Raw genomic sequence first — 14623 nt, forward strand, 5'->3', positions numbered from 1 at the left:
AAATAAACCAGTTGCCTCTCACTGCTTTAGGTTTACGCAATGCCAGCATCTTCAAATTTTTTATGTGAGAAAGCTATACTCGAGCTAGCTTACGGAACGTCGGTGGTTCTACTCAGGTGCTTGTTTGAGCTTGAGATAATGAACAGCGGGGCAACTGAGGTCTTCCTCCACCAGTAAAGCTGGAAAGCTGCCATATAACCTTTACTGTGTTGGTGCGACGTTAAATCCAAAAAACAAAAAAAAGAGAAAAAGATCAGCCTTGTACAGTTTAACTGGGCTCTATTCTTGAAAAAGCTCAATCTTTGTTGTTGTTATTTACAGTGAAATCCCTTAAACTTGCACAGTAACTGTTCATATTATTTAAATTAGGACAAATTCATTACATGCATTAAGAGTTAAAGGCAAGTTTATAATACATGTAATGAGAAAAATTTTCCAGACACAAGCATTGTTTACAGATATTTGCAAACCATTTATCAATACATGGAATAAGATTAAGTACAATAAGATAAGTGACATGTAACAGTATATTTTTCATACTCATGACCAGTATTTTGATGATTATATATTGTTTGTATACATTTTGTTTATACACAGGAACTTTTGATAAAATTGAAGTGAAGTTGGACAATGAAACAATTCCTTTGAATCAGGTTGCCTCCATAGTGCAGAAGGGTCCTTCATTGATTGTACTCAATCTCAGTCAAAATATCAAGGTCAGTATAATCACAGGAGTACTGCATTCAGTGTTAGCGCTCATCAGTTAAAAAGTTCTAAGTTAAAAGGGGCATAACTCCAAAAATATTGCCTTCAGAATGATGTCCTATGACTAACAACTGCACCTTGTCATAATAGGTAAGTTTTCCAAAAGTTTCATGTTGATTACTTTTAGAATATTTGATTAATGGGCTATAGTAAAATAATTTATATTCTTGTACAAATCCTCTAATAAGTCAGTAACATTACTTGTTCAGTCACATGTCAAAATTTTTGTGTCATAGACTAATAGTGATAATTTAGTAATTCAGATGTGCAGTATTTAATCAATGGCTGATATAAGTGCAGTGATCAAATATTTACACATATAATGAAGGAAATTTGAAATAAATGGGCTCAAAAATGACAAAAAAATCAGTTGGTTGGATATTCAAGGGAGGTTACTGCATATGCTATTTAAATTATTACATTGCAGTTATGTCCCTTTGTTTTCAATAATAAAAACTTTAAAAAGAAACCATAAATCAAACAGAATGGAGAGGGGAACAACACATCAAAACACCAGGTCAGTGTATTTATTAGATATCAGTTTTAGATAATATATAGAGGATGTTTGTTAAGGTCAGTGTCAGGTCGGAATATATTTCACTGAGTGAGCACTAAAAGGTATATTTCACGAGTGGTGCAGCTGCGAGTGAAATATGAACTTTTGGTGTTCATGAGGTGAAACATATTTGGATCTTACACTGAATTTAACAAATTTTCTTTCTATATGCAAAGAAACGTTTAAAAAGACATTTTAACCTAATGTTAAATGAAAAGCGCGCCAAATAAATACGACATCATTTACAACGTCACACCAGTAAGTTGGTTTCCAGTACTGTGCACGCTGGTATTTCACTGAAACAACGTAACAGGCTTAAATTCAAAACAGTAAAAAATATTAAATTGATGATATTTTCACTATTTTAAACAGTAGAAATTTTGAAAATCAATGACAATGTACTCTTTTTTGGCGTGCTTGATAATAATGACAAGGCAAATCAGTAGGACAAGAGATATAACTATGTGATCAGTATTTCCAGAGTTATGCCCCTTTTACAAACTTATCAAAACTTTTGTTGTAAAATTTAAATACTACTATCTTGAACACTTACAATAACAAAATTACTCATCTGTTTGGGTCATAAAACGATTGAATTTAATATTTTAAGTTGTATACATTGAAGAGTGTTGGAACTGCGATTGTTTAAGAATGATGATCATGTTAATGTTATAGGGTTATCATGGAGGTATCTTGAGCTGGAACTTGTATTTGACTCCCATGAATTTTTCCAGGCTTAGAAAAGCCAAGTATGATTTGTTTTACTTAAAGTCGAGACAGCCGAGTACAAGTAATGGATAAATATTCTTTAACATTGTATCATTGATTAGCTTGACCGTTTGATAAAAATAGTTGGGCAATGCTGCTTCCCTAGGCATCCGTGTTGGCATGATACTTTGGTTAAATTTTTATTTGCAATTTTTGGTACAACATTGTATCTCCATAGCCAAAATATATTTGCTTGTAACTTCACACACATATTTGAGATCATAATTGGAGGTCACTATCATTGGCACATAAGTTTTGCCTGGATTTTGACAGAATTTTGTCCCTTTGTGAATTTAGTAAATTCTTGGCAACATTAGTCTTCAAAACTAATGAAGGTATTCACATGAAAATCATGCATGCCTTCATGATTATAACCAGAAGTAACAGACCAAGATCATAACTTTTGACAAGGATTTTGAATGAAAAATGGCCCTTTGTAAACTTAAAAAATCCTTTGGTCAATTTACAAGACTCATAATATGTGTATGTTTGAATCTTCCTTTTTAATAATGCTAACATTATCCAGACCCTTGTTTAACTATCAAGCACTGAAAATAGTCCAGCCTGCCATTCTACTGACAGCACTTGTTACATGACTCCCCGAATTTAAACTATATTTTTAATCATAAGGTAATTGCATTATCAACAACGTCATTGTGAAACACATTTTTGTATACAATACAGATTTTGCATGTAATATTTACTTGTACATGTATATAATTGTAGAACAAATGTGCTGTGTTTTTTATAGTTTGTACCAGCAGTTATGTCAGCATTACAAAGTTCAGGGATGAATCTAAATCCACAACAAGAAGGTCCATCAACAATCTATGTTAATATACCCAAGTAAGTATGTAACTGTGTAAAGTACTGGTAGTGCTCAATATACTCTGAATATGAATTCATATTTTTATGGCAATATACAAGTTGATAATTCAATATTTTAATGACTTTCATGATTCTATAACTGTATATAATTATTATATATGAATTTTAAAAAAAAAAAAAAATCCTTATACTTATTGTCATATTTGGAGAGTTTCATCAAAAAGTATTTTTGTTATTTACTGCAGAAGAATTTATCTAATACTCAATCAGATTGAAATGCTTCCTAGCAAAATATTGACCATCTGCTAATTTTAGTTGGTATGGCATTCATGTCAGGCTTACACCGTCCAATTTTCAGAAACTTACGATTATATTTACTTTATTTTGTATTGATATATGTATGTGTATTATTGTTCTGAAATCTGTGCAAAATGTTTGCAGATAAATGTTATCATTAGGTGATATCCTTTCAAAAATTGTCTGTTATAGGCACTCCACAGTGACTAAGGTTAAAAAATTTACACAGGTCAACTTGGGCGGTTAAATAAGAAGTATTGGAATATGATTATAAAGAAATATACATAGAATTAATTTGAAAATCAATATTTAGTGTGATTATTAGCCTGATTTGATGAGTTAAATGAATTAAAATTCTGTAAAAACATTCAAACCATTTTCATTTTCAGACCATTTTGCACAGTTATAATGATTTAACTTTGAAAAATAGATTGAGTGAATGTGCCAAAAGTTTGAACACAATTTATTTGTATACACCTTGATTAAATGGTATCAAATCTTGAGCCCCTTGTGGCTGAGAGGTTGCCTCTCCCAGTTTTGGCATCAGAATTACATCCACCATTTAAACCTGTAGTGATCATAAGAGGTAACCAAATGGGTTAGAATTACTGGTGCCAATGTATTTTCTAGCTCCAACAGCTGAGGTTGTTTTGACCACTTGTATTGCTTTAAGTTTTTATTTGTAACACCCAAGGTTAGCCAAAATCATTTTGCATGTTTTGGTATCATATAACCTAAATTGTGTTGGTGGCCGTAAAACCAAACAAAACAAATCGAAATCTTAAAAAAAATATTTCCTATCCTGTCATGTCAAACATCTACCTTTAACCATTCCAACATCTTTATTTCAGGGTTTCAAGGGATCATAGGGAAGAACTAGCTAAAGGTGCTAAAACAATTTTTAATAATACGAAAGAAAAATTGGACAAACTGTTTGCAGAAACAATGAAGAAGGTTAACAAGACGAAATCAACTGAAATTAAAAAAACAATAGAGAGTAAGGTAAGTAAAAAGAGCTGTGAATGGTGCGGGATATTTTGATGTAAGATATACTTTTCTCAAATTTGAAATTATGTAATAGTTATAGTATATAAAACGAGTTTGTTACGAGGATATAACACTGGCTGGGGCGACATTGAGGGGATGTTTCTGCTAAAAAAAATGTTGAGGCCGATAGTGAGAACAAGAAAAAGTTCCAAACTATGCAATAATGATAATTGCTTCACAGTCTCTTTGTAAAATAAAATGCTTTGACCTAGCACAAAGTAGATATGTTATGTATTAAACTCTTACACACAAAGGTGCTATCCAGCTAGCTTAGGGAACGTCGATGGTTCTACTCATGAGCCCATTCTACTGAGGTCTTCCTCCCCCATTAAAAGCTTAGTGTAACTCTAAAACTTTTATCATGGTCAGATTATATTTCTGCTTATACAAGTGTCACAATATAAACATTTGCACACATAGAAACTTGCCCTGTAAGCTCAATATAGGTTCAAGTTGTAGACATACCACAGTTTTTCCCTATTGGAAATTCAGTTAGCAACAAAATGTTTTGGTATTGTATATCGTTTACTATTCAGTGTTTACATGCAAAATTTGACAGGCACTAGTACTGGTACATGTCTCAGGAGCTTTTGTATGATAACTGCCTGTCAATACATGTATATGGTTAAATTGTTTAACTGTTTACTGTAACATTGTTGCTAAACTCGGCAAAGTGTCATAAACCAATTATGCATATCACATTGTACTCCTAATTTCAGTACATTTTATTCATCCTTGTTTGATGCTTCCTGGTTTGCACATTTGAGAAATTTTAAATGAATGTGGGCATAAATGTGAAATGTGAATTTTTTATAATTTTTGACTACATTTTTTTTAGGGATTGGAAGTTTTAGCTAAAGAAAATAAGTCCATTGTGGTGAAAAGAAATAAAACTGCTAAATTTACTTCACATGAGATGATACACAGTGATTATTTATAAAGTCTGTTTGCTTTTCAGTTACTTCAGGACAAGAGGAAAATACAAGCTGATGCAGAAGCATTGATGAAAGCAAAACAAAAAGAATTACTTGACTCTTGATATTAACTTATAAGTAATGATTTCAAATTCAAAGGGTTATATAGTGTATTAAAACTGCATAAATACTGTGTACTGGCTAGATATGATTTTTTACTGAAAGGGACTCTATTGAGGTGTTTTAATATGACTGGACTGGAAATATTTTTAGAGAGATTTATATACAAATTATTGTGGGTCTGAGACAATAACTTGTGTGCAAATTTTCAAACCATTCCCTCAACTGACTTTTACCAGAATGAGCATTTGTATAACTCTTTCAAATCAGCTAAAAATTGCACAAACTATTGATAATGTTGTTGTTTTTTTTTTTGTTTAATTTGATGTAGGTAAAAATTTCAAATTCTTTATTTTAAGGTTTCTTGATCTACGTCCTTTAATGAACTTGCTTTTTAATTAAATTTGTAATATACAGTGTAATAAAAATGGTTAAAATGATGTGAAAAAATTCGTTTTTTTCTTCTCTTTGTTTCTCAGTTTTAACAAGATCTTTACTATGTTAATTGGAATTAACAATATGTATAGAGATGTAAGATGTAAATGAGGGAAAGAAATGAGAATAATTTCAAGATTTCTTACCAAGACTGCAGTCAATTAAGTTGCATGGAGACACATGTCCTAGTTTATTGTAACCACTTTATGTGACAGAAACCAAGAAAGTATCCACTTTTATCAGAAACATGACATTTAAATGTTTTATACCATTAATTTTGTTTTTTATTATACTCGTAATTACATGTAGTTGTTACGCATCTGCCTATACATTTGTATTTGATATAGATAATTACTGCATTTTTTGATACCGGAATTTTTGACGTATAATGATGTGCACCTGGTCGTCTGTCAGTCTGTTAGAAGTTTTCGTTTCCAGTCTGTATATTTTAAAGCAGTGGAAGCATATTCAAACTACTTGGCAGAAATGTTAACCGTAATGAGACGTTCTCCAGATCTTCCTCAGGTCATGGTCACACTTTGTCATTTTCAAAATTTTGTTTTTGCTCTGTATCTGTTGGAACTATTTATTATTATATTTAATTATCCCACAAAATTGGAGAGCGTAACATATTTACAAAGTATATATAATGTACATACAACAGAAGAGAATTATATACATTGTAATATAAAAGATACAATAACATGAAATTCTTTTACAATTGTCAAATTATGACTTATGGGTGTATATTTTTGTCTAAAAGAAAGCGAAAGTTAAGGCTATGTTTTAAATCATTAATTTTAGATATGAACATCAGTATATTCATCCTAGGTGACAAAAAAAAAACCAAAGCTACTAAGTCCCGTACCAATAACTGAATCTTAATCGAAAAACGAAAAATTAGGAGAAAGTGAAGGTACAGTCTTTGTGTTCATGCTTTATAAATGACTATCAATAGACGGATGTCATTAGAAATATTCCTCAATAAATCAATGATCTTAATTATTGAAATAAAAAAACAGCAAGCACAAGCGCGATAGCGATATGAAAGTTGACAAGTACATCATGTACATTATCAATAATTTTATATGAGATATGTAAAAACATTTCACATTGATATCTGTAGTCATGGCAAATAAAAGTGCTGTATTGGTCAAAACCTAGATTTTATATAATAGCGTTCCAGAAGTCACGCCTTTCAGTCTCTTTCCTGTGACAAAAACACACAAGGTGTTCTGTAATGTCATTTGTAAGAAGATACAAGTCTTTCAACGACGCACATATGAAAAACACATCATGTGCTCAACTGCCTTGGCAAGTGTTTCAGCAACCCATTTTAGACCCGGATTTTGTCGAATAATAACACACAAAGGGGAAATCTTATAAGGATGAAGTAGAAATGTTAATGCTGGCACTTGTGGCGTTAACGTTTCTAAGAATAACTCTTTTGTTGATTCATTGATTACCTTCATCTGTAAAATCTTCTTCCATTTTAATGTAGATGGAAACACACCGGCATCAATAAAAGTATAAATGACGTACACTAGATCATATTTCTGCAGTAATCTATATGTGTCTGGAATAAATCCATGTTTCTGCTTATCCAGATTCACATATCTAACCAATCTATTAACAAATATCTGTTTACCAAGATATTTAGATGGCAATCAGCATGACCAAATAACTGTAATGTCCTGTAATTTATCATAGTAAGTATGTTTGGTATATTTAACATACATAATGCAAACTTTGTGGAGATAGATTTATGAAAATTTTGTATAAATTTAACACAGAAGTGTGCTAATTCTAAATTGGATATGTCTTTTTTGAGTAACAAGTCCAGTTCTCACCACATATAGCGCTTTAGGTACAACTGTCATGTATATTTTTGGAGTGTAGTAGGACTGATAGAAACTGAATGCAATCCACGCTGCAAATGCTTAGTAACATACCGCGCAACTTAACGCAGGCGTCTTTCATTGACTGCATCGTTGACAAGTGCTGATCACATTCAACATCTAAATGCTTATATGTGAAGTTAATAGGTATGACGCCATTTCCAAGAGAAAATATCACCGGGTCATGTACTAGAATAGCTTGGCTAAACGATATAATAGCGCTTTACACGAAGCGCCATTTTTCTCGAGTAAATGTTACAAATCTTCAGCATGTTATCTAGACCAGCGCCCGAGAATGATACCAGTACCAATTTTTTGGCAGAAATGTTACTTATAATGAGATGATGTGCAGAACCAGGGTCTTTCAGTGAGAGACCCTGGCAGAACACATGTTTGGACTTCAAAGAACAAAATTGACCACGCCCCGGGGATCACTTGATTTATATAGTAAATCACATTTAACTTTCATGTGTGAAACTATACATGTTTAGATTACGTGAGGCACAGTATATATAGCCTAGGAAAAAGAGTTTCCAGTAGAGTATGCCAGTTCGCATAGCTCAATCGGTCAGAGCGCGAGACTTGTAATCTCGACATTGTGGGTTCGATTCCCGGGCTGGCCAACTAAAATTACTAATCAGTCTTTCGGATGAGACGTTAAATCGAGGTCCCCTGTATGAATGCTTAAACACTTGGCACATTAAAGAACCAGGAGAAGCTTCTGGAATTGGGGTATCATCTTGCACTAACCACCAAAAATATAAAATGAATAACACTCTTCTGGAGGACTCGCCCATATGGGCAACCGGTGGCGAGTATAAATAAACTCAAATACACACACACTTCCAGTAGAGTATACCCAATACATCACATGTGTATTGTACATATGTGCATTGCATTTAATATGCATGTATTGTTCTATGTAATTAGTATTGAAACACGAAAACAAAAACTAGGGTGTGTATGTAATATATCACTAGAAAATAAAAATATAATTAATGTACCATACATTGGTGTATTTTATTTTGATTTTCATTTCTATTACATTTATTGTCAAAATACTTTTTATCTTCGTAAACACTGTACATATACGTTCAAGCATTTAGTGAGGGTGTATAAGAACACCACTAAATGTTGTAAAACCTAGCCAAAACGACTGTTTATCATTGTCATAGGTTTCAACCCAAACGCGTTCACCTTTATTGACAGTGAGGAGGCAGACATTTCCTCCAGTATCATCTTCTCCATCATCACTTCTTTCGGAAACGACGCTCATGTAAGGTGTTCCTTCCATCTTCAGGGTAACGGTAGCCTCTGTGTTAACGGTATGAGATTCAATAAAAACTGAGAATAGATAGAGGCCAGAAGTCGGACATGTAAAAACACCAGTGGAAACATCATAAGTACTAGTAGATCCAGTGTAATGGACCAAATAGTCAAAAATGATTGTTGTATGAATTGGCACATCGTTTAATTCATGCGTCAGTTTTGCTGTAAAAGCCACCTCAGTCGGATCTGAACTTCCTGTGCATTGTAAAAACAGAAGAAGAAAAATATTTGATAATACATGTAATAAGAATGTACATACATAAAAGACTTCTTTTTTTGTGTACTATTTGATGTAGATCTAGACCAATAACGTGTGTAAAATTTCAGATCATTCGCTCACTCTGTTTTGTTCATGTAAACAGCATGTAGGGCCTAATCGTATCGTAACGTACCTAGCTTGTATTTCGCACACAATAATACAAACTAAAAAGCGTTTTAATTCGAATGGAGCTAAAATCGCACTAAAAAATCGACATTTTCAATGGTTTGCACATTTTTTTCTGTGTTTAGGCTTTTGGACCTCAGTGGAGGTTTCTTTGTTTATCTATGACATACAATAAGCTGTAAATTTTAAGCGTTTTTATATAATTAATGAAAATGTGAAAGAACATTAAGTTTTCCAATAAATTTTGTTTTATTAATGACAAATTTTATTACAATTTAAAGTTAAAATTTTACACGAAAAAGTAGTGTTGCTATCATTTTCTATAAAAATTTTCTTAAACTGAAAAAGTTCATGTAACTTTTCCTTTTTTATAAAGCTAACTTTATTTCTCTCATGCCATTTTTTAAACGCTGAAGTGTCCCTTACGGTAGATAGCTTCTTCTACACCAGCACAATTTGGTGTTTGCATATGTGTAGTATCGTTATTTTAACATTGAAAATAAAATTTCTCATAACAATTTTCTTTTTCTTTAAACTAAAGCCCCATCTATAAGTTAACCTGGGCGGTGGATGGTAGCTAATTTTCAAGCTGCGCTTTTCCATCATTTAAATGTTTGAACATCCCGAATGTTGTGCGAGTTAACATGCTGGAACTAATATATATCATATATGCTTCATTTAAACCTTGCTGTAGTATGATTATTCTGTTCATATTAAACCAAACTTATGTCTCAAATATACAGTAAATGTTAAATATATGTTATATATGTTTAATGACCTTCATATTATGTTTCTGTCTGCATGTATGTTTGTATGTATGCTGTGTACTCATGGGTATAATACCCATATGTATTTGGAATAAAATATCTATGATAAAAAAGGTTCATAGATATTTTATCAAATAAATACTGAATTAACATTTTAAAGATCTTTATAAGTTAATATATTTGAAAAGCATATGAATAATTATAACGTATATACATGTACATATAGACTCATTCAAAGGCTTTTCTTCATTGTAAATGCAAGATTTTATTACTTACGTGCAAATCGTCCGTTCGGTTTGGAAATGGCATCTTTGCTCCATTGCTGTACTTTCTCTAGAAAGACATTGTATAACGTATGCATTTAGCTTTCTATAACTTTAATAGATTGTATATTTCAAAGAACTTGCATAAAGTTTAGAAAAATCGTTCACCAGTTGTGGTTTACAACAAAATAGGAGAGGTGAAATACAGACTTTCGTACAAGTGTGTTTGCCTTTGATGAATCGTATCGAAAGCTAAAATCTATCTAACTTGGCGAGTATTTTTCAAATAGCACCAATTACTCAAACAAAACATTTATTCATAAAACACACCTATTACATCTCTGATTTCGTGACTTTTATTTTCCAACGCCGTGTCGACATGTCTCTGAAGAGACGAGACTCTTTCCTCTTGATCTCGACACTGTCTTAACATTTCTTCATCTTGCTGTACGCGTTGTGTTAACATATTTAACCGAGACTCTAGGTGCGATATCTTTAAATGCAGATCAACCTGTGAAATGCAAAATTCATCATGTAAAAAAACAATTCATATGACAAGACCATACCGTGTGATGGAAAAAAATGGCGACTACCTTGTTATAATGGCAATTAAGGGACCGTGAATATGAGCCATTCTGGTGTCACGACCATTTTTTCTTAAATGACATCAGCGAGAGTGGTTCAAATGCTTCACAATCAAGGTAGAATAAGTATGTTAGATTAAATGTCCTCGCCAATAAACATATACTTTTCTTATCATTTTGCAATAGACAGCCGACATTTGTATATCTGTTGATTATTTATAATATTCGAAAATACGAATAAACATGATATATATTAACATTTTTAATGCTGAATAAATTTTCGTAGATGAACAATATATGTACATACCAACGTAGGGAACGTGTTACAGTTACAGTATCGCGTTTTCCGGTTACAGTATAGAATTTTCCAGATGGAGGATTATTTATGGGAAGAAAGGTAGGTGAATTTTATTCAGGTCAATACTACAAGTAGTTTAGTTTCTAAAGGGTGTTTTTTGCTTTGCTTGTAAGGAACAGGATCCGGCATCTATGCTGAGATTATACCCAGATTTCGGTTACAGCTTAGACTTCGATATTTTCTATATATACTAGGTAAAATGTATGAATGATACACAGAATTTTAAATCTCTAGAAACCCAACTGGTGAGCTTATTGGCCCAATGGCTATTTGTCCGGTTGTCGTACACATGTGTGTGCAATCTCATCCGCTCTGTAACTTCTTGACTAAATGTGATGAAATTTACGTAACTTTCTACCAAAGGTGTTCAAATGGTTTCGGTTGCAATCGGGGATACGAAAACCCAAAATATAGATTTGAAAAAAGGCAATGTTTAAAGATTCTTTTAATCTCGAACCAAAAAGCATTCAAATCAAACCATGATCATGGCGTCATTTCGAATGCTTTTTTGATGAAGTCGAGTTTATTTTGTCATTATTAAATTAAAAGTCTTTTTTTTTTATTTCAGACATCCTGTAAAGAAGATTTCATGTTTCTGAAAAAGAAAATAATATTTAATGTATAAATTAAGGTCAGACAATTACAATATCCTGATGGAGGTACATAATAGTGGCAGGGTCGGGATAAGGTCGCCGACTTCAATTCATCTTTCCTTTACTGCTATGGTTGAAATCCCATCATGACTTTGGATACTTTGTATGTGAGGAATCTATCAAGCTAGTTTACAGAAGGTCGGTAGTTCTAGTCAGGTGCCTGCTCGTGTCTGAAAAGTTTAACAAATGGTATCTGAGGTCTTTCTTTACACTAAAGAAGGAATGTTTTCACATGACATCAGTGTCGTTGAAATTTAAAATTCAAGAACCTTTTAAATACTTACAAAATACATTATTCTAGATGGAAATTACAACTTATAATAAGCTTTATGGTTACTTAAATACTGTTAAAGCTATATGCCTCCATATGAGTCAAAATATTTCAATAAAATCAAACTTAAGAAAAATGTACTAAAATTTTAGGAAATGTAAAAAGATTCAAGTAATATTTTATAGGTTCTGTACGATTAATGACTGATTTTTCAGTGTTTACAACTATATTTCTACTGCAGTAAGGGCTATTTATGCATATTTTGACCACTTTTTAGTAATTTATGCGGGTTGTATGTGGCATTGAAAATGTGTAAATTGTTTCCATTTGGTTACTTCACAATATCAAACATTCAGATACATTTTCAAAACTTTCATGAAAATTTAATAGCATGAATCTGGAGGTGTGCTGCTTTAAATCACCCTTAGGGTATTGCCTGCTTTTTAATTGCGTCTTTTGACAGTTTATCTGTGGTATTCAGGCTTCATAACCTCCGATCCCCTCTCTTTTTACTCATTGAATTCTCGTTTAGGGCACACGCAATTTTTAAATTGGAGATAATATGGCGCTTTTCATGGAATGGCAATAACGTGTCACATTGAAGGTTCCATGATAACCGCGATATGAACACATCCACAGATGTTAAAAAATCTCAAGTTTACCAGTTCATGTTAATGTGAATTCTGCTGAAGCCGGTGCTAGGAGGGGTCGACGGTAGCTTGCAGTTATCACTAGTCTCATTAGGCTGTAACATTTTCATGTTTTCCGTGTTGGACTTCTGTTAAGGATTCTGTTTTGTTTTCTCTATTTTATTACTAATAGGCATTATTATAATGTGTAATGGAATCAGGCAATAATCTTTCTTCTCTCCATACAATTTGATAAAAGTTACTGTTGTTGTCGTGAAAACAGTCCTTACTTAGGACATTACTTATTCTGCAAAAAGTCTCAATCTGAAATTTAAAGTAAGGAAAATAGCAAACTATAACTTTTCTGCTGAAGAAAAAAAGTAATACATGTACAACCTTTCAAGAATATATTAAATAGATAGGTATGATCATAAAAAATAATGGATGCACGAACTTTGCAATTTGGTAGGTATCTAAACTGTAACCGAAATCTGGGTATAAACTGTAACAAAATTGGATCTATGCTGTAACCCAGCAAAATTCACCTCGCTCTATACTGTAATATTGTTTATTTTTTCAATTGCATTTGACGATCAGGAAAATAGGTTAAACTGGTCATTTACTTTTATAAACGTTTCCTAACATAAAGGACTAACGTTTTGTAGATTTACTTTATCTATGCATGCATAAATAATGTCGGAATGGGAGAAAAATGTGTTGGTCTCTCGATTCTGATTTTCAAACCGTCAAATCTGTGTATTTATGAGACAATATAGAAATAAATCTGCTGTGCAGGGTCTGAATAAATATATGACTAGATACCGGATTCTGTTCCTTACAAGCACAACACAAAAACATCTTTTAGAAACTAAACTACTTGTAGTATGGACCGGAATAAAAATCACCTACCTGTCCTCCCACAAATAATCCTCCATCTTTAAAATTCTATACTGTAACCGGAAAACGCGATACTGTAACACGTTCCCTACGTTGCATACGTGCCATGAAAAATCTTGCTTTTATTTTTTTTAAAAGTATTGTTTATTCTTCCAGAGAAAAAGATGCGAATTATTATTTTATTATTTAAGAAATTTATCTTCAAACCTGTGACTCGGCAACTGTATGATCCAATGCGATCACCAGTACTGTGACGGCACATAAAATCCTAAGCATTTTTCTCATTCAGGTTTTCCGGCGACAAAGTTGCAAATGTCCGTAAATTTAAAAAGATTCGGCTTTTATTCTTTCAAGTCCCGGAAACGATGTAATTTAAATAGCTGGATATTTACATAAATTTGAACAGCACAACTTTGATCGACAGGAGTTTTGTATTTTTAAAAAATTGCATACCAGTTTCAAGGGTCCTTTAGTTGAATTTGGTCATTAATAATCATGAAGGAGATCTGTTTCTGTCAGATAATTTTTCAACTAAAAATAACATGACCTCATGCAAGTTTGATATCTCTTCAGCACAGATAAATTTGTAAAATTCCGTATTTGTTTGTTTTAAGTGCAATATGTAAACACTAAGTCAGACTCGACCGTCTATCAAGACTTAAAATAATGTCATAATCTATAAAATTTGATATTTCCCAGAGCTTCACGAGGCGGCTCGTTAATTTCTTGCTGGCTGAAGATCAAACATACTACCACTGCTCCTACTTAAGTCAGAAACCAATTTCAACAAAGTATATGGTAAATTGAGTGTAAGTTCTCTGGCGAGCATAATATTATTTTATTCAATAGAATTATATTA

The 14623-nt window shown here is 32.4% G+C and overlaps 2 protein-coding genes across 2 annotated transcripts; one reads left to right on the top strand and one right to left on the bottom strand.

Moving 5' to 3' along the window:
• Window positions 1–597: 597 nt before the first annotated feature.
• LOC132729248 (ribosome-recycling factor, mitochondrial-like) lies at window positions 598–5735 on the top strand (the record flags this gene model as incomplete). The annotated part of the gene is given in 4 exon segments (XM_060714969.1): window positions 598–716; window positions 2841–2935; window positions 4066–4216; window positions 5220–5735. Coding segments are annotated over 4 exon segments (446 nt in total), but the record flags the coding sequence as incomplete, so codon positions are not given.
• A 2883-nt stretch (window positions 5736–8618) lies between these two features.
• On the bottom strand, window positions 8619–14130 carry LOC132729249 (caprin-2-like). Its single transcript, XM_060714970.1, has 4 exons — window positions 13972–14130; window positions 10703–10883; window positions 10386–10442; window positions 8619–9152 (listed from the first exon to the last, which is right to left on the bottom strand). Exons 1-4 carry the CDS (start codon window positions 14047–14049, stop codon window positions 8731–8733), a joined length of 738 nt encoding a protein of 245 aa, XP_060570953.1. The 5' UTR covers window positions 14050–14130; the 3' UTR covers window positions 8619–8730.
• Between the last annotated feature and the right edge of the window lie 493 nt (window positions 14131–14623).

Source organism: Ruditapes philippinarum, unplaced genomic scaffold, assembly GCF_026571515.1.
Source record: "Ruditapes philippinarum isolate M1 unplaced genomic scaffold, ASM2657151v2 ctg15012_1_1_1_1, whole genome shotgun sequence".
In the NCBI taxonomy this organism is placed as follows: Eukaryota; Metazoa; Mollusca; class Bivalvia; order Venerida; family Veneridae; genus Ruditapes; species Ruditapes philippinarum.

Excerpts from the sequence above, each read along its gene's own strand:
- LOC132729249 (XM_060714970.1), bottom strand. The coding sequence starts at position 14,049 with ATGAGAAAAATGCTTAGGATTTTATGTGCCGTCACAGTACTGGTGATC. Across the intron at positions 10,884-13,971 it reads ATACAGTTGCCGAGTCACAG|GTTGATCTGCATTTAAAGAT; the intron begins GTTTGAAGATAA and ends TGCATTTCACAG. Across the intron at positions 10,443-10,702 it reads CGAAATCAGAGATGTAATAG|AGAAAGTACAGCAATGGAGC; the intron begins GTGTGTTTTATG and ends ATGTCTTTCTAG.